The sequence below is a fragment of the Phodopus roborovskii genome, unplaced genomic scaffold, assembly GCF_943737965.1.
Source record: "Phodopus roborovskii unplaced genomic scaffold, PHOROB, whole genome shotgun sequence".
Lineage (NCBI taxonomy): Eukaryota > Metazoa > Chordata > Mammalia > Rodentia > Cricetidae > Phodopus > Phodopus roborovskii.
The window spans coordinates 49,352,702-49,380,049 of NW_026126480.1; the positions used below are offsets into that span (position 1 = coordinate 49,352,702).

The 27,348-nt window shown below is 51.4% G+C and overlaps 1 protein-coding gene across 15 annotated transcripts in view; it reads left to right on the top strand.

Moving 5' to 3' along the window:
* Nucleotides 1–8,842: 8,842 nt before the first annotated feature.
* The window catches only part of Brsk2 (BR serine/threonine kinase 2), a 53,222-nt gene continuing 34,716 nt past the window's right edge, over nucleotides 8,843–27,348 (top strand). For 10 of the 15 annotated variants that reach the window (XR_007835034.1, XR_007835035.1, XR_007835036.1 and 7 more), the window contains exon 1: nucleotides 8,889–9,356. Coding sequence is in view for 12 of the 15 variants with exons in the window: in XM_051193403.1 (XP_051049360.1) it covers nucleotides 9,263–9,356 (94 nt within the window). In the remaining 3 variants the exon portion in view is untranslated. Of the gene's footprint in view, nucleotides 9,357–27,348 lie in introns of all 15 variants that reach the window. The other 5 variants (XM_051193399.1, XM_051193402.1, XM_051193405.1 and 2 more) reach the window with 4 other exon arrangements.

Sequence of the window (27,348 nt, forward strand, 5' to 3'; positions counted from 1 at the left end):
AAAAGTAACCTGGGGGAGGAAAGGATTTAATTCACTTTTCAGGTTACATTACCTCCTTGAGCAAATCAGGGAAGGAATTCAAGGCAGAATTCTGGAGGCAGGAACTGAAGCAAAGGCCATGGAGGAATGCTGCTGACTGGCTTGCTCTCCATAGCTTTCTTGGCTTGCTTTTGTTTCCAACAAGGCATCACTTGTTCAAGAGTCTGGACCTTCCCACATCAATCATTAACCAGGAAATATCCCCACAGACTTCCCTAATCTTCAGTTCTTCAATTGATGTTAGCTCTTCCTAGATTCTAAGACCTAGATGACCCTAGCTTATGTCAAATGGACAAAAGCTAACCAGTACAGACATAACATAATGTTTTGTTGGAGTCAACTTTTCTTGCTGACGTTTGATCTTTATCATTGAAAGAGTTGGATATTCTGGTAACATGAGGACAAAGTGGTAGTGCCTTTTGAAATGGTGGCAGCGGGACAGTAGCAACGGTGAAGGTGACAACAGTCATTCTGGCAGTGGGAGTGATAGTGGTGGCAATACAAATGAGAAGGTAGCTGACGAGTCCAAAAAGTGGCTGCACAGCAATTCATAGATGAGGCATGGCAGAAGTGGAGAGGGGAAAGGGAGGGAAGGAGGGAGAGAGAGAGAGCACAGACAGCACAGAGCATAAACTGAGTGGGTTCAGCAGGCAAAGGTACTTTCTTCCAAACTTGACAACCTGAGTTTGATCCTTGGCACCCAAATGGTGGAAGGAGCAACCAATTCCTAAGAGCTGTCTTCTGACTTCATATGCATGCTGTGATACACACTCTAGCATGTGTGTGCATAAAAGTGCAAAAATGTTTAAAGGTTTATCTTTTTCTTTTCCTTCCTTCCTTCCTTTTGTTGTTGCTGTTGTTTTTCAAGATAGAGTTTCTCTGTGTAACAGCTCTGGCTGTCCTGGAACTCACTTTGTAGATCAGGCTGGCCTTGAACTCATAGAGATCTTTCAGCCTCCTGAGTGCTGGGATTAACGGCTAAAGGTTTATCTCATTATTTTATGTATATGTGTGCATGCTTGAGTGTTTGTTTGTGCAGTGTTCAGCAGGAGCTCATGGAGGCCAGAAGTGTGTGTCAGGTCCCCTAGAACTGAAGTTACAGGCAGCTATGCACTGCGTATTGTAGGTTCTGGGAACTGAACCCAGACCCTCTGCAAGAGCAGTAAATACTCTTAACTGCTGAGCTATATCTCTAGCCCCTAAAATTTATTTTAAAAGAAAGGTAGGCCGGGATGTGGTGGAGCATGCCTTTAATCCCAGCACTGTGGAGGCAGAGACAAGCAGAGCTCTGTGAGTTTGAAGTCAGCCTGGTCTACCAAGTGAGTTCTGGGACAACCAGGGTAACACAGAGAAACCCTTTCTTGGAAAACAAAGGAATAAAACAAGGAAGAAAGGGAGGAAGGGAGGAAAGGAGAGAGGGAGGGAGGAAGAGAGGAAGGAAGGAAGGGTTTTTTTGCTAGGGAAAAAGTACCAAGAGCTGCTAAGCTATAGGGATCAAGGGCTTCAGACCCCTTAGGTCTGAAAGCTCTAACTCCAGCTGCTACCAAGGGTGAAGGATTTGACATTTTAGAACTGACATCTGTAACACTCACTAGCCACTGTAACAGCTTAGGGTTACCTGCAGGCCATGTGGGAAGATTAACACTAGGCCTGCTTCTACCTTGTGCAGCCCACTGCTGCCACTCATTACTGTTGGAGGCTGGGGATTGTACAGTTGCCAAGAGCTGGGGCCACTGAAGGTTAAAATGCAGAGTAATAGGGCTGTGCATAGAGAACCGTAAGCCTCTGGTTTTCAGAGCTTGGAACAGTACACCCTCAGCTCTCAGGACTTGAGTAGTAAGCTTGGGATTTTTGCCAGCCCACCCTAGGTCTTGGGCACTCAGGAGCCAGGGACTACCTGAACTGGAAGAGCTTTTTGTTACCTGCCTACCAATTTCTATCCATAAGGATACCAGCCAAATGAATTTAAAAAAAAAAAAAAAAAAAAAAAAAAAAAACAAACAAACAAACAAACAAACAAACCATGAGAACCTGCTTTCCTGTGACTGGAAGATTCCAGACGTAGCCTTTTATCTTCCAGCTTGGGCCTGATGGGCTGAATTTTGATACCCTTGAGTGTCATAAACAGTTATTTTGTGCCACTGTTTGGGAGATCTGTTTCACAGCATGGCCTACTAGGTGTTAAGGACACCCACTCACAAACAGCCATTGGCCTTCTTGCCACAGTGTCCTCCACAACACCTTACTCAGGGTCCCCTGTGTCTAGCCAGTTAGGACTGGCTTGCTGTCCAGAAAACTAGATTCGGGTTTTAAGAGATTGTTTTTTAAGCTCAGGAATGGAGCAGGAGAGAGGGGGAGAGAGGGAGAGAGAATGTTTTTGGATCTTCACGAATGAGAACAGTTGACTAGCTCTGCCTTGAGGAATCTTTTAAAGAATTAGCCTATTTTATGGAAACTGGGATACCAATAGGCATGAGGGACCAAGCCTCATAGCCAAAGGAGAACAGAGGTGAAGTGGCCCAGGCTTTTTTTTTTTTTTTTTTTTTTTTTTTGCCAGAAGACAGATGTGCAGGGTGAGGAGGTGGGATGGCAGTACATCTGTCTCTTGGGATTCTGCCATGAGCTCAGGAACCCTACAGCTCCAGGAGCCCATGGTGATAGCCACCTGATGGGCAGTTCTGGTCCTCTCTCTCCATGCCTGCTCTTTGCTGTAGTCCTGGAGTCTTCTGACTAGAAGTGACTGCACTATACGCAGCAATGTCTGCAGCCCTCAGCTATGGGTGAATAGCTAGCTATGCAGAAATCTACGATCAAGAGAAGTCACAGCATCAGTCACAGGTGGGGTGAAGAACGTCCCAAACCCCAGGCCATGCTGGCTTCACAGCGAAATGGAGCAGCCTCTGAAAGTGTCAGCTCCCAGCAACTTCCAAGAGCTCTCAGCCAATAGTGGGTTGAGCCCTGCCTGCCTCCACACACAGCTGACATCAGCAGAGATGCCCTGGCTTCAAGCCCAGTGCTGTGATTAGGAAAACACAATTCTTAGTATCTGAAATGTTTTAATGAAAATGAAATGCTCTCAATTTTCTGTCTGGTCTGCTGTTTGTCTTGTCATGGGGAGGGCAAATGCTTTCTGCTGCTTCTAGACATTGGGGCTGAAGGACCTGTTGGGAAGGAAAATGGGCAGAGCTACCAAGGAGCACTGGGTGCTTGTCTGGACTGTGGCCTGAGGTCACCAGACTGGGATAGGACAGGTGGCAGGAACCCTAGTCTGTTACCAGAGACAAAGCATGGGACAGCCAACAACAACCCCACGCTTGGCAGTGTGCAGTACAAGCATGTGTGTATGCAGTCGGAGCAGGTGTGCAGGACAGTTGGGCTCAGGACTATGACTCCAGAGTGTAGCTTACCATCCTTCTGTTCCTGTGCCCCACAGGAGAAGCCACCTGAGACACATTCCCCTAACAGCCACAATAGAAGCACAAAAGTCTGTCAGGTACAAGTTTGTGGTCACTCTGTGTACACCACACTAGCCAGGCAGGTCTGTTGGTCAAGTCCATCACTGGTGTCTGTCTATCCACAGGAGGAGGTGCTGGTTGTATGAAGGCCTCAGGAGAAGCCAGGGAACAGCATTCTTCCTGTGGCCTTGGGCCTGGGCCCTGGCTTTTCGAGGACCTAGACACAATTGCTCAGGAGGTACTCAGGATGTGTTTGGCGTTCACCCTAACACTGGTCCATGTCAGGGGAAGGTTCACAGAGCAGGGGGCTCAGTGTGAGATGGGGAAAGGTCGAGTGGTGATTATGGGATGGATATACAGGGGCGGGGAACTGTGAATACAAGGAGACACTGCGCAGATCCCATGCTTTCCAGAGGGTCAGGGATAAGGGAGACAAGGATGGATGGTGGCCTCAACAACGAGCAAGTCCCTGGCCTCTGCTCTTAATGTGAGGGTGGTGGGGTTGGACCTCAAAGGATGTGGGAGAACTTCAGCTGTGTTGCTCTTGCCTCATACCTGAATGATACCACTGAGGAAGTGGGGGACAATGACTACTGAGCAGATGGTGGACAAGGGTTGGAGAGAAAAGTTCAAGCCTTAGAGAGCTGCAGGGTCATCAATGCCCTCCCGCTGAGTATTGCCGTTGCCCTTCAAAAGGGGACCTCTAAGACCAGCACCCTTATAATCACCTGGACTACAGTCTCTCTGCAGAGGCCCTTAACTGAGAGGGAGGATTGTGGGTTTCTACATGAGACCCCACAACTATACAGACCCATAAAAAGCTTGACATCTGAGGTGCATCTAGCTTCAGGGCTGCTGTGGGGCTACAGTTCACAGCCCAAGTTTGTTTCTACCCTGGACCTTGAGGAAGGCAGTCAGGACAGGGCTCTGTGGCTTCTGCACAGAAGGAGTTGGAGGTCCAATGATCACACTGCTCATACTCTATGTATGAGCAAACATGGGGCAGTACAGTGCATACTCAGTAGCCATGACAACCATAGGCAGCTCTTTACCCTCCTGCATCACTTGAAAAAAGGTCAGGTTATGACCAAGAGAGGACCATGACATTGGAGGTTCCTGAGAAAGGCAGGAAAGCAACCTTTATTAAATGCAAATTTCATGAGAGACATTCACTTTACAAAAAAAGGAAGCTCAACAGCTATTTGAGTATGGAGAAGTGACGCACAGGGTTACCTGGTGTTGAAAAAAAAAAAAAAAAACTTTCAAAGAAATTGACTCAATGTCCTGAGATGTTGACTTTAATTATCCATGTTCACCATCACTGTGATGCTCTTCCCTGACAGCTGAGGAATGCTTTGGAGGCATGTGAGGCATAAGAAGCCTCTAAACTCTGAAAAGCAAATAGCAATAATAATAAAAACTAAATTGAAACCATAAATAGTCTCATTACAAGCAAGAGCAGGCAGGATGAGAATGCTAGGCAGGGCACCTCTGCTAGCCTCAAAGCTGGTCTGTGGTTGGGACTTCACCTTTGCCTCAGAAGCTATCTCATTAAATGAGTCAATACAAGAAGGTCTGAGCTAAAGATCCACAGTAGACAAAGATACAGCTTACCGTTCCATCTTGATCCAGCTGTCACCAGTGGGCTGGGAAGACTCCATATAGACAGTGTTTGCTAAATTGCTTTGGACACAGTTTCTCTTTGAATCAATTCTTTGTGGCTTGTTCCAAGAGTGGAGGGAAAAGAAAATAATGCATGCTCCTGGCAACTGCAGTACTTGCGTTTACTGCATTTGTTTAATACCACCACTGCAAACCTCATTCCTCTCTCCTTCTTCCAGGGTGTGGGTGCATATTCCCAGCCTGCCCTCCACTCTGGTTGCCTAATTGTATGTTCAAGACAGTAAGGAGCCAGGAAGAGGGCCCCCTGGTGCTGTCTCCTAGGGAATGCATTCAGGGGCCTGGGCTGTTTCCCAGGAAATGGATTAATGCTCTAAAAAGATCCAAAAGGCCCTGGAAACAATGTCTCCTTTCCTTGCTCCCCATAATCCTACATCTGGCTCTGGCTTCCCCAGCCCTAGTGGTGGGGCCCCAGATGCCACATAACAATATCTATGTGCCAGAAAGTAAAGGAGTAAAGAAACAAAAGCAGCAATTTTAAAATGTGGCTCTCCAGCCTGCTTTCAATTTTTCAAAGCGTGGGAAAATGCACACAGCAAAAAGCATCTGTGGTCCTTTTCAGATGTATCCACACGCCAGTCTCTTATCCACATTTGGAGTGCTGTGCAACTCTTCCCAAGGCCAGTGCTGTATTTTCTTAGCCTCTTTTCCTTCTTGGACAAATGTGAATGGAATAATAGGCAGGGTGGAGGAACAAGTGAAGATAAGTGGAGGTACACCTTCCCAACCGCACCCCACATAGGCCTGAAGCTTGGCCACCTGCCATCCCTAAGCCCCTCCCAAATTACCAACCCCCTCCCAAGTCCAGGCCCCACAGCTGAATTACTGTAAAAGCAATTCCAAAGTAGTGGCCTCTGCCCTGGGACTTATACTCCTTAGTCTTGGTTACCTAGTCCCATTTCTTTATGTTAGCATAAGCTAAGCAGAAGCAGGCCTACTCTGCAGGAATTCTGAACCTCTCCTGGCTGTTTGCTCTTCCTCTTCACTGTCCCCCCAAATGCTCTGCAGCCACTCTCCCTGAACAGGCAGAAGCAGGCATGGAAAAACATGCACGGAATCTCAACACTTGGAAGGCTGAGAAGGAGGATCACGGCAAACTTGTGGCCAGCCTAGAGTTCATGGAGAGAGCCTGTCTCAAAACAAACCAAAAAGAAACAGAGGAAAAAGGCAGAGGAATTTCACTGGGACCGGCAGTGGGAAACATTTTTTTTATATAAATAATCATATATTATAGTTTTTCCGGCCTAATCTATTAAAATTTGAAACATTAATTGGGCATTCCTAGACAAAAGCACTGCAGGTTCACATGAATTCTTTTCATGTATGGCTGGAATCTATTTGCTGATATCCTGTTATTTGGTCCTTGGAAGTAATGGGCTCCACTTCTTTTTCTTGACCTGTCCTTATCTGGGGTTGGTCCTAGGTTATGTTAAATAATTCTGGGAGTACTGGTGTAGGGGGAGGTTCTTCTGCCAGAGAGGCCTCTTGGCTTAGATAAGGGCCTCTTTTTCTAACATTAAAACAGGTCAACTTGATCAATAGCACTGAATCCCTCACAGCTCTTGTCCCTAAAATACAATGGAACATATGGGTTCCACTAGCCAAGCATCCACAGTCACAGGTGCCTATTAGCTGACCATTACTTGGAATGTCCCTCAGTCTCAGATCTGCTAATCCTGGATAATGGCAGACTGGTCAAAGAGTTAGTGTTTGTGATTTCAAAAAGATGGGAGTAGGGGATGTGACATCTATTATAAGAATGTAGGATTCGAGAATTTATGGCACAGCTTTGGGTGGACCTGATCTCTGGGTGGTCCTGACAGTAGAGAGTGGTACAGCAGGGACGCAGCTGCTCCTGGAGGGCACATTCAAGGGAAGAGGGTCTATACCTGACCCTGGAGACCTGCAGATTGGTATTGGCTAGATGCGCACACAAAAATGGGCAGCTAGAGAGAAGGGAAGAGACCAAGAGGTAGAGGGTAGAGTGCAGGTAAAGAAGTCTTGAAGGATGAAGAGAGCCATAGACCAAATGCTGCTGAGGCCACTGGAAAGGTGAGAATGTAGACAAGGAGGCCAGGTGACTAAAAGGGCCCTAGTAGACAGGGACCTGGTGTCTCCTTTCTTATGTGGATCATTGGCCCTCCTACTCACCAGTTCTACTTCCACTGATCACCTCTGGACAAACCCTGTTGAATACTCTACTCCAAAGTTCTAAACACTCTTAAGTGTTGCTGGAAAATCACCACTGCCCCTAGTGGTGTCAGCATCAGCCTGAGGCTCACCCTCTGATTACCTGTGTGTCCCCATTAGCAGGACAGTAAGGCTCATTCCAGGACAAAACTTAGTGCTCAGTGACCCTAAATCTACCACCTTTAAAGATCAGGCTGGCCAGTTCTTAGGAGGGGAAGCTGTTCTGAGAGTTGGCTCTTTCTAACATTGACAACATAAACAGGACACAGTGTCCTCACTCTCCATTGTTCTTCCCTGGTAGTGTTGGAAAGAGTGGGACCCTCCTTAAGTTCACGCAGTGACACCTAGGGTGGGCAGGGAAAAATCAGGTGGCTGAAGGCAAAGGTGACATTTCATACCTAGGGACTTGTTGACATGGCACATTGTTGGCTAATGCAGTTTCCCTTGAGGTGCACAGGAAGTATAACCCACATCTGTAAAGTTCTGAGCCTGGCCCCATCTCTCCACTTCCATCACCTTCCACAGCACATCTTAAGAAATACAAGGGTTTCATGCAAGACAAGGAGGGTCCCTGTAGGTCTGACTGCCTCCATTGCTGGCTTAAGGCCATACACTTTTCAGTGGCTTCTCCTGATCTTACGTGCCATGAAACTCCTGGACTCGCGGCTTACCTTAAATATAGAATGGTCTGCTGCTAAGGTCTTAGAGGCACCAGGGGGCTCTGCTACAGAGTGCCTCTGCTAGAGTTTATTGATCTTACTGTATTGGTGTCTACTGGCATACAGCGAAAATGCCGTCCCCTTCTCACGGGAACAGAAATAGCCGGTGGAGAACGGCATCCAGGGCACTCTGGGTACTGCAGTGTACAGCTCTCTGGCTCTGCATGAAGCATTATACCTCAGATGCAGAACGCTACTTGTGTTCAGAGCCCTAGCCTGCACACAGCACCCACGCTGTATGCAGAACCCCAATCTAAAGGCAGCATCTCCACCCAGTCTGCAGAATCCAGCCCGCATGCAGTATCCTTGCCAACGCTTAATATCCCCACCCTGCAAGGAGCACCTGTGCCTGGTGACCAGAACTCCAAAACCGCCTTCAGAACCCTACTGCGGTACAAAGGTCCAATTTTATATATAAAGCTCTCGCGAGGGGCGGAAAACTCCTTCCAAACCCAGGGTGCAGGGAGAAAAACCCACACCAAGGCGGCCACACGGACTTTTCTCCGAGGCTTGCAGCCTCCACCACCCCTGCATTCCTTTTAATGACAAGGGCCCCCGGCAGGTAGAGCACGGTCCGGAGGCTCCTGGCCCTGGCGTGGCCTCCACTTCGCCCCCGCCCCAACGACACCCCAATCTCTCCTTTCTCGGCCCAGAGGCCCAGCGCGCTCTTAGAGACTGGAGGGGCGGTCCAGGCGGGCAGCGCTGATTGGGCTATGCCTCTGATTGACAGCTGCAAGCACCACTTGTCATGGTAGCTGAGGCCGGTGGCGCTCGCTCGGGCTCGGCTGGGGCTCGGCGGCACTCGAAGCTGCTCGGCTGCTCGTCTGGGCTCGGCTGAGCGGCTCGGTTCCTTTGCTCGGCGGGGCTCGGCTGCACGGCCGCGGACGGGCGTGCGCTGGGGGGCGCGGGGCGCGGGCCTCGGAGGTGGCGGCTGAAGCCTGGTGCCCCCGCCTGCCGGGTCCTCTCAGAGAGGCAGAGACATCCCCGCGGCCCGGCGTCGCACGGGTGCGGCGGGCGCGGAGTGGGGGGCGGCAGGGGCGCAGAGCGGCGCGGCCCGCCCGGGGGCGCCGCGGGCCGGGTCAGCGCGGACGGCGCTTGGCTGACTTGGACGCACGGCTGGCCGGCCCCTCCCTGCCCGCGCGCCCGGGCGCCCACTCGCCGGCGCGGGGCCCGGGAGCGATGACATCGACGGGGAAGGACGGCGGCGGGGCGCAGCACGCGCAGTATGTGGGGCCCTACCGGCTGGAGAAGACGCTGGGCAAGGGGCAGACAGGTGCGTGCGCGCCGGCGGCTGGGGGCGCGGGCGGGGCCGGGGTGGGGGGGCGGGCGCGCGGCCGCGGGGCCGGTGAGACCGTGCTGACCGCCCGGGCGGGGCCGAAGGAGGCCGCCTAACAGGGATGCTGTAGGCCGGGCCCCGCGGCCGCGAACAATGGGCGGCGGTGCGCCGGCAGCCGCTGCACTCCTGGGTCCCGTGGTGGAGCCCCGCAGCCCACCGGTTGCGGGCGGGCGCAGCCCAAGGACACGCGGCGCGGCCTGGGGCGCAAGGCGACTGGGGCAGCATGAGCCAGGCCTGGCGGCACCCGGCAGTCCTGCTGCAGGTGCGCGGCCCGGGGCCCGCATTGTGCGCCCGAGCGAGCGCCGGGCCCATTGTGCCGCGGGAGGAGGGGGATGAGCGGGCGCCCATCTGCCGTCTGCCGCGCTAATAGGCATGCTGCCTGAGCAGCTGCGTCCCGGCCGCATGACCCCCCACCTCCAGGCAGCGGCCACCGCCCGGCCATCGCCAGGTCCGGGCCTGGCTTTCCTAGCTCGGACCTCCGGTTCGGGTGGGGGGGGGGTGACAGCTCAGGAACCTTAGGAAAGCTGGACAGCGCCTTCTTCTGCACCCAGCCTTAAGCCTGAGAGTCTGCGACACTGGGCTCCCCTGGGGAGATAGAGGGTGACAGTTCCTGGGCTTGGGCCATACATCCCCGCCTGACGATTGAAACAGACCTGGGCCTACAGCAGAGACAAACCTCCCCAAGAGTCCCCACTGTCTTTCCCTCGGAAGGTACCATCTCTGCACAGCTTTCCCATAGACCAGCAGAAAACCCAGCTACCTTGCATTTGGCCAGCTTTCTGGGGCAGGCTGGGTTTAGTCAGCCCCCTCATCTGGTCAGCCAGGCGCATTCACACAGTCGTCTTTGTGGGAGGCTGGGACTCAGCCATTTTCTTTCTTCTCCCAGGACTGGCCTGTCTTCCGGCTGCCCGAAGGTCTGACTGGCACTGCCCACATCTCCTTTCCGTTTGGAAAAGTTCCCCAGAGCTGGTGCAGGCTGGGGAGTGGAGGACAGTGGGAGGGTGCAGTATGGTTCGGGTGGGGGTTTGGGGACCATCTAGAAGCACTCCAGGGCTTCAGGGAGGCAGTGGGAAAAGGTGATGTTTGGGAAGAAGGTGGGCCAAGCTGAGTTCCCTTGGAGGCCTGCAACTGTGATGTCACGGAGGCAGAGGCACATGGGTTTTGTTGAGTCCCATAAGCTACATCTTCCCCACCCTGGAGTCAGCCCTTAAGCTAAACAGTCAACACTAAGGCACTGAGCAAGGGGCTCATGGCTGAAGGGAAGGCATAGGCAGCTGGTGTTCTATTGAATTCCGGATATGCATGTTTCCTGGGATGAGCAACTGTAGTTTGTGAGGGAAGGGCCTGGAGCAGCAGAATGCAGAAGGCAGTGAAATAATCTAATTATCGTACCAATAAAACATTGTTATAAGAAGCCCTGGGTGTGTAAATGACAGCAGTGAATGATGCATGGTGTCTTGTGGACTCTGGGTAGGGGCTGGCCTCCCTGTTTTCTCTGTGGTATTACATGGTTGTATAGTTGACAGCATGATGGCCAGTGATATAAAAGGACCCTGAGCAGCCTTGCTCCTGGGCCCTCTGGACACACCCTCTCTCCTGACTTCTGACTGTCAAAGTGTGTATGTGCAGCCAAGGAGACTGTTCATCATGTGTGTCTTCCCTCTCTACTATTAAAAGGTCATCCTGGTGGATGTAGGTACTGGCAACTTAGCACCAGGTGACAGCAGAATTACTGTATTTCAAACCTTATATGTTACCCCTGAATCAGGCAGAGCCAGATTTCTTGCCAGGACAGCTTGATGGGGAGTGTAGGCCAGACCTCTGTCCACTGCTGCCCTGCTGACATGCTGATCTGAGGGTTTCTTCTGGCATGACTACATGTCATGGGAACACACACACAGATGGCTCTCAGTTCTACCCACCTGCTCATTTCAACACTAACCCTTGCTTCTTTCTGCTTGGATCTGTCTATCCACATATAAGCTGCTTCTTGGGGGCTGTGAATGGGGATAGTCTGGTGACAGTGAGCCTTCTGGAGAGTGTAACTCCATTACCTATAGGAAGATGGATCTCAAGATGTTGCCTCCATGGAGTTAGATGGGGTAGAGGGTATGTGGCTTTTCTATGCTTTCTGGAGCATCCAATCTGCCCCTTCTTTTGGACCACCCATTGGGCAGTGGCTCAGCCTTGCGTGCATGGGTGGCTTGGGCCCAGTGAGTTTCTCATCACTTTTGTTGGTGTTTGGCCTCTGCATCTGGCTGTTTTGGCTGTGGTCATGCAGTCATCTCTTTTTCTGTTAAACTACCTTGGAGACCTTGAGTATGTCCTCTGATGATTTATCCATGTATCCCTGTACTGGGATAGGAATCCACTGGCAAAGGCTTTGCAGGACTTTGCCCTGATCTAAGATGTGTTTCTCCCAGTTCCCTCCAGACTTGATAGGAAACAGTCCCTACCTTTGAAGGCACCCTTAGAGACTGAATTGGGAGGAGCAATGGGAGATGCTTTAAATCTAGGTGGTATCAGGAACAGAAGGATGGTTGCATAGTCTTTGTAGCCTCGATACTCTGCCCATGCTAGAGCTCTGCCTTCATGGACTCAGCCCAGGAGGGCCTGTAGGACCGTCTTTGTTGGGATTTCTATAGCTGGCTAAAACACCACAACTAAAAGCAACTTGAACAGTAAAGTGTTTGTTTTAGCTTACACATCACAGTCCATCATAGAAGGGAATCATGGCAGGAACTTGAGGCAAGGCAGGAACCTGGAAACAGGAACTGAAGCAGAGGCCATGGAAGAATGCTGCTTACTGGCTTGCTCCTCATGACTTGTTCAGCCTGCTTTCTTGTCTAATCTCAGGATTACCTAATCAAGAAAATGCCCCATAGGCTTGTCTACAGGCCAGTCTGGTGGGGGTACTCTTTTTCTCAATTGATCTCCTCTCTTCCCAAATCTAGTCTGTGTCAAGTTGATATAAAAACTAGCCAGCATAAACCTACTATAGGAGGTGATGACGGGGCCCTCCTCCACTCTGCAAGAAGTGGTCAGTCAGTCAGGCCAAGAGAAGGGATGGGTGAGGGGGTTGCCTTCGAGCTGACCTGCCAGGGCTTGCAGGTCGGTGGATGGTCATTTTCATACTTCTGAATGGCCTTTTGAGGTGGGGTGAGAGCTCTGATGACTGGCAGGCCCCAAGGGAATCTTAGAGTAGAAGAAACTATGAGGATGGAATGGGTGGGCAGGTAAGAGAGACAGGCTGATAAGGGAGACAGGTGGAGAGAAAGAGGTGAGATGTATGCAACAGAGCAGTAGGTGTCCCAGGACAAGGAATGTTGGTGTTCATGAGTGGAGAGCAACACAGTGAACAGAAACAGGAGTGAAGGCAGCTTCTGGAACCAGGTCCCTTTTCAAAGTCAAGCAGGAGCTAGTGAGTGGCTGCTGTGTCAGGCTCTGTCAGGCCCTAGGCTGGACTGGCGAGGGGCTGAGGGGGAAGCTGTGTGGGACCAGAGCCTCTAAAGCTGGGTGGAAAGGGCCTGGTGGCTTCTGCAGTAATGAAGGTGGGTGGCATGTCATATCTGGTGATCACCACTCATCAGGTTCTCGTGGCCCCTGCTGTGAGTCCCTTATGGGATTACACAGCCTTCTTTCACATCTGGCTCTGGCCATCTGACCTGGCTGTACAGATGAGGATACTGTGGCTTCAGAACTAGCACTCTGTTGGAGTTCTACTTATTGGGAACAGGGAATGATTTCTCTCCTGCCCAGGGTCTCGTTATGAGCTCAGATCAGGTGACATGCAGGTCTGGGAGCTGCATGGGTCATGCAGCTCTCCTGCCCCTCTTCTGCCCTGCTGAGCTCCTCTCTACAGCTAAGCCTGGGCACTGCCAGCCCTCCTCCCACAGTTCATGCTTGCTGAGGAGTTTCCATTCTCTCTGAGAGTTTTTTTCAGGCAGTGGGGCACAGAGGCCAGGGAAGAGGAGGTGTGCTTGAAGGGTAAGTGCTCTTGGTAGAGGTGGGGGAACCACAGGGGAACCATCCTGTCCTGGCCCACTGGGATGGTTCAGAGTACACCTGTGTCCCTGTGCACCTGGTCTCTGCCTCGTTACAGGCAGTGATGAAGACCAGAAAAGCCCTTTCATGGACACATGAGCTTCCTGCCATGGGATAGGGCATGGTTGTACTGGAAAGGAAAGACACACAATGGGTGCTCACTCAAGGTGTGCTATGTGCCTGCACAGCTCCTCCATTGGTGTGCTCGTGGGCCTGACTTAGATGGACTTTGCCCAGCCCCGGTGTAATAGGCCTATACAGGGTGGGCTTCTAGAGTGAGCCATGTCTAGATCTCTGCCCTGCTATTGTCCAGGGGAGATGTCTGTGTGTCTAGAAGCAGTGGAGCCAGCTGTTCTGTGGAGCTGCACTGAAGTAGGTGCAGGCCTAGCCCCTGCTGTGACTCGAAGCAGAATCAGCTCTTGACACATCTTCCCAGGGTGGTGGATGGTGGGTGGGCTGAGGCTGTGGGGGCTCCAGGTCCCACCATATTCCTGCCTGCATGAAGTAACCAGAGCCGGTCCTTACTCTGAGGGTAGCCAGACATTGTCTGTGTCACTGCTGTGCAGACTCCCCTTAACCTTGCTGTGCTCTGCTCTTCTCTGTGGCTAGTCACCTGAACAGTAGTGTGAGGCTGGCAGGACCTGTACCCCACCTGTTAGCAGCACCAGGCAGGCCCACTCCTGGATACAGTCTGTCAAGTGTGTCTTGGTGCCCTGACTGTCTGTCTGCTCCAGGTTCTTCTCTGGTATTTGTGGGGTGGGTCAGGGGAGAGCATATCACATTAACCCCTTCCTACCTGCATATCTTGCTTCTATACCACACAACGGAACGCAGACCCTCCATCAGCTATCATTAAGGGTGTCTCAAGTCACTAAGAAGTCCCATTGCCTGGGCTTTAGTAGAGTAGGGAGGACACATCCTCAGTGACCTAGTTGAGTATTTCTTTCAGAGAGTCCCTGAGGTAGGTTAACACTCAGTTGTACAGGCTGTCCTTTGTGGGCCAGGCCTGGAGGTCCTGTGGTCACTTGGAACTTAGTGAAGGCAATTCTGGTCTGATCATTCTGAGGGCTATAGCAGAAAGGCTTTAGGCCTCAGCCTTCATTTACAAATGGGTTTGGGGATAGGGTTTCCTTGGGACTTTTCGAGGCTCCAAAGCTGGATACAGTGTTTGGTAAGAGCAAGTAAGGGTGCCTGTCATGGCCCTCTTGTGGATACTGTGGGAGATGAAGGTCTCTTTGGGCTCCTCTGTTTGAAGAGGTCCTTTTTTTTTTTTTTTTTTTTTTTTTTTTTTTTTTTTTTTTTTTTTGCCATGTACTCTGCAGGAAGTCCATGGGTCTATGAATGGGCTTCCTTGGTTAGAAGTAAGACCTGAGCTTACCTGCTTATTTGCTAATATGCCCAGTGACTCAGATCACAGCCTAAAATGGCCAAACTGCCCACAAGGCCTCTACAAGACCTTGCTCAGAGATGCTGGCTGAGCCATGCTGCCTAGGGTTCTGAACAGGATGGAGGCTGGGCTTTGGCTTAAGCTTCAGGGACAAAGCAGGGATTGTGCCAGAGTGGCCACCACTCAGAGCCCATCTCGCTTAGTCCAGGCCTTGTTCTGTTGTCTCTGAAGGGCCAGTGTTCTGGATCCCAGCATCTGTGAGCCAGCCCCGCCTGCTGGGCAATATCATGAAAGTCCATCTGTTTGATAAGAAACCCCCTATTTTAAAAATAAATCTGGCATGCTGATCACAGGCTGAGTCTAAGGTTTTGCCCCAGGCCTAGAGTTTGACAGCATCTTCTTGGCTGACTGATCAATCTGTGTAGAGTGAGATAGTGTCTTCACTTCCTAATTGTGTGGGAGGATGTAACTGCCTTCTCTGGGTAGCGACAGCATCCTTGTGAACCTGACCAGGGTTAAATGGATACTTTTGGGCCCTTATGGTTTTGGGATGGCTAGAATAGGGCACAGAGCTGGTCTTGGGACATTGGGAGTCCTAGGTTCATCTGGAGGGTCTCTGGCACAGAAATTCTTTGGCCTTCTTGGGGGTCGAAATGCCTTAGACACATTCACTCTGTTGTTGCCCACTCTGGGTCCTGGAGAGCAGGGCTGGCCTTCCTGGCCCTTGGGCAGAGGCTTGAGGGCAGCTTGGACAGCTGCCTAAATGCTAGTGACGCAGGTGGGGGCGGCTACACGTCAGCTGAGGCTCAGAGCCGTGGGCAGTTTGCGCAGGGAGGCTATGAATGTGGCTGTTGAGGGATGTCTGGGCCTGGGAGCCCCTGTTACCCAAGTTGTCTACAGCCCTTGCAAGGGTGAAAGTATCAGGATAAGAGTTTGGGTGGCAGTGCCTGGTGGCCCTCAGTGCTCAAGGAGTAGGGCTGCTGGGTTGAGTCATATGCCTGTGGGTCCTTGAGAACCTGATCCAAGAGCCCATGACCAGAGTGAAGCCAACTTGGAGGATTACTGCCACATGGGCTGGCTTGCTACAAGCTCCCCTGGGTTCCTGGGCTCCTGGATACTGGTTTTGTCAACATGTGGCCTCTACCCTTGACTGAGCATTCTCTTGTCCTGACCACAAGTCCTCGCCCAAGGAAAGATATTGGCCAGAGTGGCCACCTTGAGGGATTATTGGTGCTGGGTTTGGGGAGGTTGTCCCTGAGATGGAGTTCTTCATGCTCTGGGCCTGGGGTCTATTGGACAGGTAAGGGTTTTTGTTCGGCTTCCTCTTGTGTGACCAGGTAAAGAGCTGCAAGCCTCACCCTTGACCTCATTCTCATACATAGTCTCTGGCTTGTCTTGGTGTGATCAGTGGGCCCTTCAGATGTGAACAAAGGCCTGGCATAGCCTAGGTGTTAAGGGTTTATCTACTCAGCTAGTATAACCTGAATACCTAGAATGCCAACCCTTCTCATTTTAGACCATATTGGCTGGCACAGAATTTTGCTGGTTTGGGGACAGTGTCCCTTTACCCTAGCTGTTTCTGGATCTCATACGCACCATCATTAAGTCAGGTTTCTAGTCTTTGGAGGTACATTGTGCCCCTTCTTTCAGGGCTGATGGGGCTGTAGTCATGATCCTACTAACTTGCCCCCTACCACCAAAGGCAAGTCCATCCCAGTAGGAGCTGGGCAAGCCCTATCCCTGCTACAACAAGTAGTGTTTGCAACTGTCTGGAAGCCCTGGGGTTATAATTTAAGGCATAGTTTGTATGCTATGTCTCTGGTCAGGTCTATCCTTAGGGCTTAGTTGAGAGACCAGGCTACAATAGGGAATCCCTTCTTCTCCATGCCTCTGTCTGTATAGCAGGGGGTGTATGACAATGAGATGACACCAGCGGAACTGTCTTACATGGGACTGAGCAGTTCTGTGCCTCCTGCTGTGTTCAGTGACAACCACAGGGCCAGCAACGTGCAGGCTAAAGGGCTTGAGACACGAGGAGAAACTACATAGACAGACCCTTCTGGAGCTCTTGTTGGTATAGCAGCAGGCAGAGAGAGGTGATGGGATTATTGTCATCTCTGCCTAGCCAAGAGGATGCTGGGCAGAGCCAGCCTCTTGAGGCATAGAATGGCATCTCTACCACCTTCACAGGCTCTGAACTAGTGAGCGTGTGGGCTGATTCTGTCTCTTGTCATGTGCCCATGGAGTCTCAAGCAAATCCTTGAATTCCTACTGGATTGAGCTCATCTCACTCTGGCCCTGTCTCCAGCATGGTGGGCATGGGGGAAGGAGACTTAGGGCAGCAAGCCCGCTATGGGTCTCCAGCTTAAAGGGAGTCCTCCCAGACTCAGCCCTGTGTGATTTCAGTGGATTGGGGCAGTTATGGAAGCTGTGTGCTCCGTGCTGGATCTGTCCTAGATTACAGCATTTCCAGGTAGGATGTTCAGGGGTCTCTAAAACATAGTAGGCCCCTTCCTGACATTTCCAACTGCAGTCCCCAGCAGCATGCATCTAGTTTTTGCTTTAACCATGTTTATTTGGAAATAAATCCTACCTGGTACTGTTCCAGTGTGTATGTCAGAAAGACAGAGGCTCTGCAGATCACAGAGCTGTTACCGCACCAGAAATAACTCTGGCTTCTAAAGCAGCAGAAGCTGGTCCAGCACTGGAATGAGAGTAAAGAGCTTTCCTGGGCCTGAACTTCTTTCATTGGCTGCCTGTATTTGCTGATCTATTGCTCCAGAATTCCTGAGTGGGATGGGCCTATCAAGGGAGAGAGGTTGGCTCTACCATCTGTCCTGAGCCTTTCAGCAGGTGAGGGCAGAGGTGTGTGTAGAAGGATGGCATCCCAGCTCAGGCCAGGACTCTCACTCTCCTGTGTAATTGGATGTCAGAGTTGCTGCTCAGAGCCAGCCTTCATATATGCCAGGTAGGAGTGGCAGTATGCCTCACTGCCCACTGGCAACTGATACAGCTTCCATCTCCAGAGAGAAGGACTTCCACCCAGTCAGAGTGTAGTTTCATGAATACTACTAGGGATACTACATTTCCAGCAGATGGACAGTGGATGCAGTAGGCATGGAGCTGGGTTAAACAAACCAACCTGTCAAGGCCTCTTGCATTAGGTCCCACATCCCAGCACCTTTCTTCATGGAGCTCTTGTGTTAACACACTGACTTATGGCCTCTATGTGGTCTTGGGAGGCTGTGTCGGGACCTGGGAGGCAGTGGGCAGTGACAAGCATGGTCATATTGCCTGACAGCTAGCAGATGCTGGGAAACTGGCATGCATATCCCCTGGAGAATGTTTATTTTCTTTGGTATTGGAGCTGCTAAGCTTAGCGCCTGTGAGTTGGGGTTCATGTCTAGAACAGAGGTATCTTGGGTATGCATGTGGCAATTTAAGCTGTTAGTCCATGTATATGGGAGGTGTTAGGGCTCAGGACTCCCTGGAACTGGGTGCCAGCATCTAGTGACTCTTGCCTACCTTAGTGTGCAGAGGAAGCTTTTGGCAACCTCAAGTGGTGCAGAGGCCTCAAGTCCCTTGATCCTTCTTGGGGGACAGCATCAGCCTCCAGCCTTCAGGTCTACTGTGTGGGGCCTTTGTTCCTGTCTAGCTGGGAGCTGTCCAGCAAGACTGTGCTGAAGTCCACAACTTCTGCCAGGTGCGGTTGGAAGTAGGGTGCTTCTAATAGCGGCTGGTCTTCATTCCCCAGCTTCAGCTGTACCAAGCTATGTGAGAGACTCAGAGGTCTTTGGTGAATTTCCAAATTTTTCTCCCAGCTGTGTCTTTGGGTTTTGTGATGGCCTTGGGTCACTGCTGGGACATGGACCTGGCTATGGACCAGTGGAAACTTACACATATTGGGCCTCATGCTGCCAGTCCTGGCCTGGCCTGTGTGCTCAAGGGTGCTACATGCAGGCCTCCAACTGACTCTGGAGGAGAACACTTCTTATTGGTACAGATTTTGACATTGACTTCTTGGTGGGACATCCTCTAGTGGGTGGTTCTGACTATAGGAGGACGAGGACATGGGTATCTTGGGGTTGGGGCAGGTCTACCGTTGATGTAGCCTTTCTCCTACCCTCACTCCTGACTGCCCATTGTTTCATAGTTATAAGGATGATGGCCATGCAGGAATGTGATGACCTTGGGTAGCTGTTGGGGCATGAAGTGAGGAGAGGCTGGCTGTAGGTCAGGCTGATTCCTGCACCTTATCCCTGGAAGGGGAGGTGCGTGGAGGTAAGAGTTGCTGGTGGCTCCAACCTGAGTTCTTCATTTCCACAGGGCTTGATTCTAGGCCAGCCCTGTTGGTTCCTTGCACATAGTGTCCATCTTTCCTGTCATCGCCCCCTCAGGCTACCTGGGATATGGGGATGCCTGGAGACAGGTGACATTTGAAATAAGGAGAGGCCTTGGGGGTCTTAGGAGGGGCTGTTGAGCCAAGAGATTCATGAAGGACCAGCCACTTGGGGTGTCTATAAGAAGCAGGATCATCTCAGATGGAAAGACAAGCCTGTGGGTGCCAAACCCCAAATCCCTCAATAGTCATTAATGTCACCAATACAGTAAATACCACAGGGTGACAAGGTAGGTGTAGCTGTGCCCAGTAGAAGGGTTCACAAGCCCACTGTCATGTTCTACCCTTGGAAGAACACATTTTAAGGGCCATTCCAGGCTGCAAGTTGGAACACTACCCAGCGACATCAGGATCCAGTGTCTGTGGGGAAGGGGAACATGCTAGGCTTGGCATAGGCACTTGATAGTCCCATTGTACCCCAGTGGTAGCACAGCTTGCCTTACTGTTCTAGACACACTGACAAATGCAGGCAGGAGTGGGTTTGCAGATGTACCCTTGCCCCAACCCCTCTGGTGTCACACTACTTTCCCTGATATACAACACTGGGACCTATGCACTGCCTGCATGTACCCTAGCATCATCTGGAGGAGAGGGACACAGAGCCTGATTAGGTCACTTTGGGGTCAGTGGCAGTTGTTCTTAGACCCAAAAAGACAGGATGATGGCTATACCCCTGGCTACATTGCCTTTGCATCTTTTGTTGTGGTGCTGGATGACAGTCCCACCAAGGGAGAATTCTTGTGGGTCCTGAGCTGATAGGGTGCCACTTTTCACAGTTCAGCACTGCTGGTGGGGCATGTGCTGGTTGATGCTCCTGAAGCTGGGCTCTTGCTGGTAGAGACCTGGCTGAGGTGGGGGTTGGGGGCATCTCCACAAGTAATTGCCAGTCTCCAGGTTCATTCTTGCTGCTAAGGCTGGGGCTGGCTGCCCAATAAGCTTTGACCCACTCTCTAGATGGAAGCTTCCAGAGCTAATACTCTTGCCTACTCCTTCAGAAAGCACCTGCATTTCCTACAGTGTTTTCCTCACCAGGTCAGATGGTTTATCTCCTGGCTTCCAGCACATCAAGGCCTTCAGGGCTATGGGACCTGAGGTGCCAGGGTCAGCTCCTTCTGGCAGGCCTCACTTCTCTATTCCCACTCCTCTCCCGGTCTGCTTTCCCAGCTCTGCTCCCATTCGTGATCCCCCTCTGTCACAGCCGCTCCTAGGGGCTCCCTCCAAGAGCTGTGGACTTCAGTGGGTATATGGGGACAGAGCCAGCCAGATGGCCCTGCCTAGTGCCCGGAGGCGAATATGGTACTAGAGACCCCACTGCACAGAATGAGGCCTCTGACTTCAAGTTCTGGCACCCATTGGGGACTGGAATGAGGATAGGCAGAGCTCTTGGGACAAGGCAGCCCCCAGCCTGAGTGACAGCCTGGAGAGTAAGAGGTGGTTGGGGCAGACATAATGCTGGGTTTCTCGCTTGGGCACTAGCTCAGTGATACTTGGGGACAGATGCTGCTGTTCGGAGGCACTGGTGTGTGGGCCGGCAAGTGCTGCCTCTCTCCTCTCCCTGTCCTTCCTGCCCGCTGCCCACTAAGCAGATTCTATTATTACCTTACTGCAGATTACTGGCCTCCCGCTCGAGGATGGACAGGCAGGCACGTCTGTGTGGGGGTGGCGCCAGTGTTTCTGTCCCTGACAGCAGGTGACTGCAGGGCTCAGTGTGATTCCCCTTCCCTGACTGTGGCCTCCCAGTGACATTGTAGGCTAGGCATGGGTCCATCTGTCCGTCTCTCTGATTGTTTGGTGTGGGGGAGGGGTCCCTGAACTGTGGTTCCTCCAGAGAGGTTGTTTCCCTGGACATGAGAACAGTACTGGCAAGGCTGCCTCCCCTTCCTTGGCTATAAGGACACAAAGGCAACAGCTGGACTCCTCAGCTTTCTCTTTGTTCATAGGCTCTGTCTTAGTTTATTTCTCTCTGTGGATTCTTGCAAAAGGGCTAGTACAGGGCAGGCATGGGGTGAACGCTGACTGAGTGACATGGAGATAGTCAGAAGCAAGTGAATCCCATCTGTATGGAGAGAGTAGATTTGCCTATGCTGGCCCATTGGTGCTCATAGCTGCCAATAGTAATGGAGCACAAGAGTCCCGAAAAGATGAGCGAAAAGATGGAGACCTTTTCTGCCCTTGAATTCCTCAAGGAGATGCTAGGGTTCTGCTGGTGAGAAGGCCCAGAGTCACCTGCCAGGGCCTCACATGCCTGTGGGAAATGCTAAGGGGTTAAGGTGCTAAGAGGCACTAATAGGTGGTTGTGAAGGAGCTAGTGGAATTGGAGCATCTCTGGGTCTTGCAAGTTGTCCCTGGTACTGGCTGTGTTTCTGGGAGAACATTGGAGTGGCCCATCCCTAGGATATCAGAGTGAAAAGCCTGCAGGATGCTCAGATGGGGAGACCTGGAGCCTTCTGCTTTGGGATGGGGTTTGAGGGTGTGTGCAGATCAGTAGGCCTGCGTCAGAGTATTTCTCTCTCCCTACCCCCTTTTTTTCTCCCTTTCCCCTTTGTGTGTGTGTGTGTGTGTTCATGTGTCTGTGTGTGTGCATGCATGTGAGCTGTGTATTGCAGGCTTGTGTTCCTATGTACATGTAGGCCTGTATGAAGGTGTGTATAAAGGTCTATTGTGTGCACACTTGTGTGTTTGTGTAGTGCTGGTGTGTCTGTGAAAGTCTGAACTCTCATGTCTGCCTGTGTGTGGGATGACAGTTAGAGACTCCCTGGGGCTTCCCAAGGAAGGCATCCCCAACCTCGTCACCATGGCAACCCCATTGCCCATCCCTTGGGTACTGGAGGGGTGGGGCCTAGCAGGTGCAAAGCAGGAGATAGCAGCTACAGGACTCAGAGCTCCGCCAACACATGGGAGCATGGGAGTGGCTGACTGTCTGGACTCCCACAGTAAGACCCCCAGCTTCCCAGAGCATTGCAGACTGCCCAACACTATAATCCTGCTTGTCCCTCAAAAGCTAGACAGCTGCTGGTCAGAGCACTGCCATTAGCTAGGTCTCCTTTGCTACACCATGGTATGCATTCAGAAGCTGGGAATCTGCGCCCACCCTCATGGAGGCCAGTGGGAGTTCCTAGTGTTGGATCCTAGGTTGCAGGCACCGATCTCCCTTCACTCTTCTGGTCTCCACCTTGTCCCTGCTCATCGTTCTACCTTTACCCTAAACATGCCTTCCAGGAAAATGTTGCTTCCTCAGAACCATCTCTTTCTGGGGTCTCTAGACCTGCTACTCTGAAAACGGCTCAGCCAGGTGCCTAATCACCTGCTTCCATTCCCTAGGTCCTGCACCTAGGGAGGGAGGAAGAGCAAGGCTTCCTTAACTAAGGACACCAGCTTAGATGATTGGTTCACACAGTTGAATTACTGAATAGATAAGGGATTCATCAAAAATACCTCATTGGGATAATTTTACGGTATTGAATTGCAGAGACCAGTTAATAGAAATGTAATGTGATCACCTGGCTCTGAGGGGATTGGAGTGGGAGGTCCTCACCCACCTCTAGAGATGTGTCTCAGCAAGAAGGGAGTTCCCAGAGCTGTCTAAGACTCCAGCATGGATGTTGGTAGTGGTGTACAAGGAGGGTGTCCTGTTAGATTCCTTGTGTGCCCTGAAATTTCCAGTTTCATAGCACTTTTGGACCCAGATAAGGGAGCTAGGGGAGGGTGCCCAACATGAGGGGACTGCAGAGGGTACCCATGGTGCTCCCTAGAAGGGATTGAGGACTCTACTTGGGGGTCTTGGACAACCCTTCCTGCTGCTGGGCTACTGGGGGTATGTGAGGAGGTTAACACCCTGCTTTGGGTTCTTGAGCCCTTTTCTTCCATGAATGGAAGATGTGGAACTGCCCCCCATCCCTCACATACAGTATTGATGGTAGACCGTGAAGTGTACCAGGGACCTAGATCCTATAGCTACTGAGTCCACACCCCCAACATCCCCATAGCCTCTCAAATCCTCTCCTAGGACATACACCTTGTAGTCTATTTATCCCTTCTTGCCAGCATGGAGGATTTGTGATACCCTGTTCATGGCCTGGGGTGTACAGACCTAGCCTAGCTTCCCTAGAGCCTCTTCCATAGTGGGACTTACATCTGCTACAGGGATGCTTTCTCTGTCTAGTCCTTGCTCCCCATCATTACACATGTTTATTTTCCTACTCTTGGTGCCTTTGGGAAGGCTCACCTGCCCATCCTGAGTCCCAGCTTTAGGGAGTTGGAGTTCAATGCCTGGACCACATGTCATTGTTCACACTAGGGGCCTCAGGCAGACCCCAGGGCAGAGCTATTGAAACAACTGTAGAGAACCCATGTCTTCCTTGTCCCCTAGCTTGGGCACATCATTCTTACTAGAGCCCAGAGTGATATAGCCAGTTGCCAGGCTTGGGTATTGGAGACACCCACACCACCGGTAGCCCCACATTGATTCTAAATCTACCTGCAGACCTTATCCTGTCCACAGAGTTAGGGCCAAGTCAAACTCTACCTACTTCTCATGCTGACTCCATGTTGGGAACAAGAGAGCCTTTGGGACAGCTAGACTGGTGACCTGGTCCCTGGAGAGGTGGCCCTGCCCAGGCTACAGGTTTGGTACCTGGGTTTTCCTTATTCCTCTATTCCTTTATGTCTTCCTTGACATAAGAATTTCCCCCTCCCCAGGAAGTCTGTCCCTTAGCTTGAAGGGGATAACCTGGTCTTAGAGCATTCTGAACTCTGTTCTAGGCTCCTGTCCTAGATATATTGGCAGGTGAGGACAGTTTCTCCATGATGTTTCCTGGACAGGGCATGTAGAGTTCCTTAGCTCAGATATCCAGTCATCTATGTCTCATTGGAGAATCACCTGCCATAGCTTCAAGGGTGCTGATGATGTCCTAGTGAACAACAGGCCTTGTGTCCCCATTCACACCAGCCTGTCACTCTAATATGTGTTTGGATTGTAGAAGTCACTTCAAGGTCCATGTGTTGTTTCAAGGCCAATATGCCATGTGAACCAATTTGTGAGATTGCAGAAGGCAGATCATGACAGTGATGGAAGTGAGCTATGGTCGCACAGACTACAAGGACACTTTGGGGGTGAAGGCTGTGTAGGCTTTCCTGATTGGCTGGTGACTTAGTACATGAGTGCTGATTACAAGACCAAATGAGTGTTTGAAATTCTTGTAGTTGTTATATTCTTGTTGTCAAGTCTATTGATAATGTTATAGGATGTAAGTGAGGTGGGAATTCTGGACAGCAAGTCTCAAGGGGCACATCAACAGTCCAAACAGAAGATAGGAAGTGTGAATGCCCTAGGGATGGGTCCATATTCTCTTCCTACTTGCCACTTAATTGTCATGCAGACTTTTTTGTTTCTGAGACTTATGTAGGGTGTCTTATGGTAGGGATGCCCTAGTTTTCTGTGCCATAGAGTGTAGAGAATCTCAGAGTGATGCTGGGCAGACTCCTATGCGGCCCACTGGTGGACTGTTAGGCTGCTATGGGTCCTGGACAGTTCTGAGTCCCCAATGTTAAGTATAGGCAGGTGCTGATTATCTCCTCTATTCTTTGGACCCTTGGAAGTATGATGGGTAGTAGACATATAAAGAAGGAACCGTATTCTCTGATTCTGGAGGCTGCTTACTCACATAAGCATCACCCATGGACCCCAGACAGGATGTCCCTGGGCACTCCTTCTTTTGGCTGTCAGCAGGTGAGGGCACAGCAAGGGATCTGGCTAGTGGGCAGTTGAAACTCTGTTCACAGGACTTAGTGGTTAGGGAGGTGACTGGGGCATAGTGGGGGCCCCAACTAAAGGAGGCAGGAAGGAAAGGAGAGCCTTGGATGCTCCTGCCTTATCTGCTCCTGTCACCATGGCAACAGATGGAGGTTTGGAAAAAGAGAAGGAGGACTGTATGAGGTGTCTGGGATTTGGAGATAGGGATCCTTCAAGGATTATTCAAGAGGGAGGGATATAACCTCAGGACCTCTTCCCAGGGACATTGAACCCCCAGGGCTTGTGAGTGGGCTTTGAGTAGGACTAATCCTAGTTTTTAGGACCTCTTGGCCTGATTCCTGGGACAGAATGGCAGATTGGGAAGGGTTTCATGTTCCCAGATGAATAGAGAACATCAATGGACATGGCTCTGTGTCTCACACCCTGAAAAGGTCTCCCTGGACACCAACCTCACCCATCGATGGTTATGTCCCAGATGTTGCTGAGCCCTTTCTCCCCTCCTCCCCAGAGAGCTTCCTGGACTGACCTGGCAGGTAGAACTAGTCTGTAGAGCACCACCTGGCTACACTCCCAGGCTCAGCCTTTAGAGCTCTGACAGGGTCAAGGCTGGGCTAGGGGTATGCATGCAAATTCAGAGCAACCCTGCACAGGACAGTTATGGTCTGTGAAAGTTCACACTGGTGCATGGGGAGATGAGAGAGGGAGCTGGCCTTCTCGGTAGGCCTAGGCAAATTCTTGAGAAAAACAGTGGGAACTTCCACCACGGGGAGGGAAAGCAGTCCTAGCCAGCTGTTACATTCCCAAGTACTGTGGGAGCTTGGCACTTGAGCTGAGGCCTTGGGACTGACACTACCCTCTGTGGGGGAAGGCAGCACTGCCTATAAGCCTGGCCTTGGTACCCAGGAGCAACTTGTCAACCTGGTTTGGCTCTAGAAACTCCTACCTGACTTTCCCTCTGGAGCACAGCCTCTAGCCCCCAGTGTGCTTTCTCTGCTGCATCTTCCTCAACAATTCAACAGACTGGGTATGGGTTCCTTAAGTGAGGCCCAGTGGCAAGGAAGTACACATCTCTGGGAGGGGATAAAAGGGAAGGGGCTGATGTTAATGGGAAAACATTTCTTTAATTGGAGACGGCAGTAAGGATCTTAGGATAGTTTCTGCCTCGGGTCAAACACTGCCCACCCAGGCTACACAGTGATACAGTGTCCTACCATTGTCTGCAGAGCCCAGGGCATTTGGCTGTCATTCTCCAGACTCAGGTATAGGGCAGGATCTCCTTGGACCCCAAACAGAGCAAAGGATAGTATATAAGCTCATCTGGCAGCCATTGCATGATCCTCCACTATATGCCTCTTCATGTCTGCCACAAGCCTGGTTGGTGATCTAGCCTGACCTCCCAGGGAGGATGGTGCGATGGGTCCCAACTCACACTAAGGCTGGAACCAGTTGGCTACACTGGCTATAAACACCTCTGGTGGTCCTGTACTCCATTGTGCAGTGTTCTTTCCACTCTTTAGTCTACTACCCTCAGATGACCTCACTAGGTCACAATCAAGGTAAGGACATGCTAAGCCCACCACCCTCCCTATTAATCCGGGGAATTTTGCCCTTCCCACTTCCTGGGTTCTTATCTGACCTCCAAGACACCCACAGTTATGGTCCCTGTGAATATGGTCTCCACCATATGGGGCCTTTAGGGAGTGCTGAGGGTAGACGGACCACCTTAAGAGGCTGTGAGTTTCTACAGGGCCATTACAGGTCTTGGATCCAGGTGGGTCCCTTTAGTCTGTGAGGGCCTCTGGCATTGGTGTTGGCAGGAAAGAGTGACCCTGTCCTCAGATATGTTGGGAAATGAAGTGTATCACCTGCTTCTATAAAAGGGTGCCAGGCCTTTCCTCTCTGCCCAGTACCCAGAGACTGAGCCAAACAAAGGGGAGGGAGAGGCAGCTGTGATAGGGCCTGAGATTAGCCCCTCTGGCCGTTCTATGGTTGAGACCCCTCTAGCCCCAAGCCTTTATCTCATGATTCACAGGTTCATAAAAGCATAGCCTCCTCTCCTGGGCTGACAGTGGGAATTGGCACTGACTCGTCACAAAAGGACATGTTTGGGCTGACAGGCTGAGTGCTTCATTGCTATGGTGGGTGACCCCCTGTAAGCCCCATGTCCACTTGCAGGAAAAACCCACTTTCTTTGCCTGCTGTCAGAGTTGAGCTCACTGGGATGACAAGGGCTGGCTTTAGAGCTCACTGAAGCCCCTGGCCTGATGTGGAGGTGAGCTGGGCTCCCTCTGCTGCCCATTCCTGCTATTCTGTGTTTGGAAATGGATGCATGCAGGGGATCTGGGTC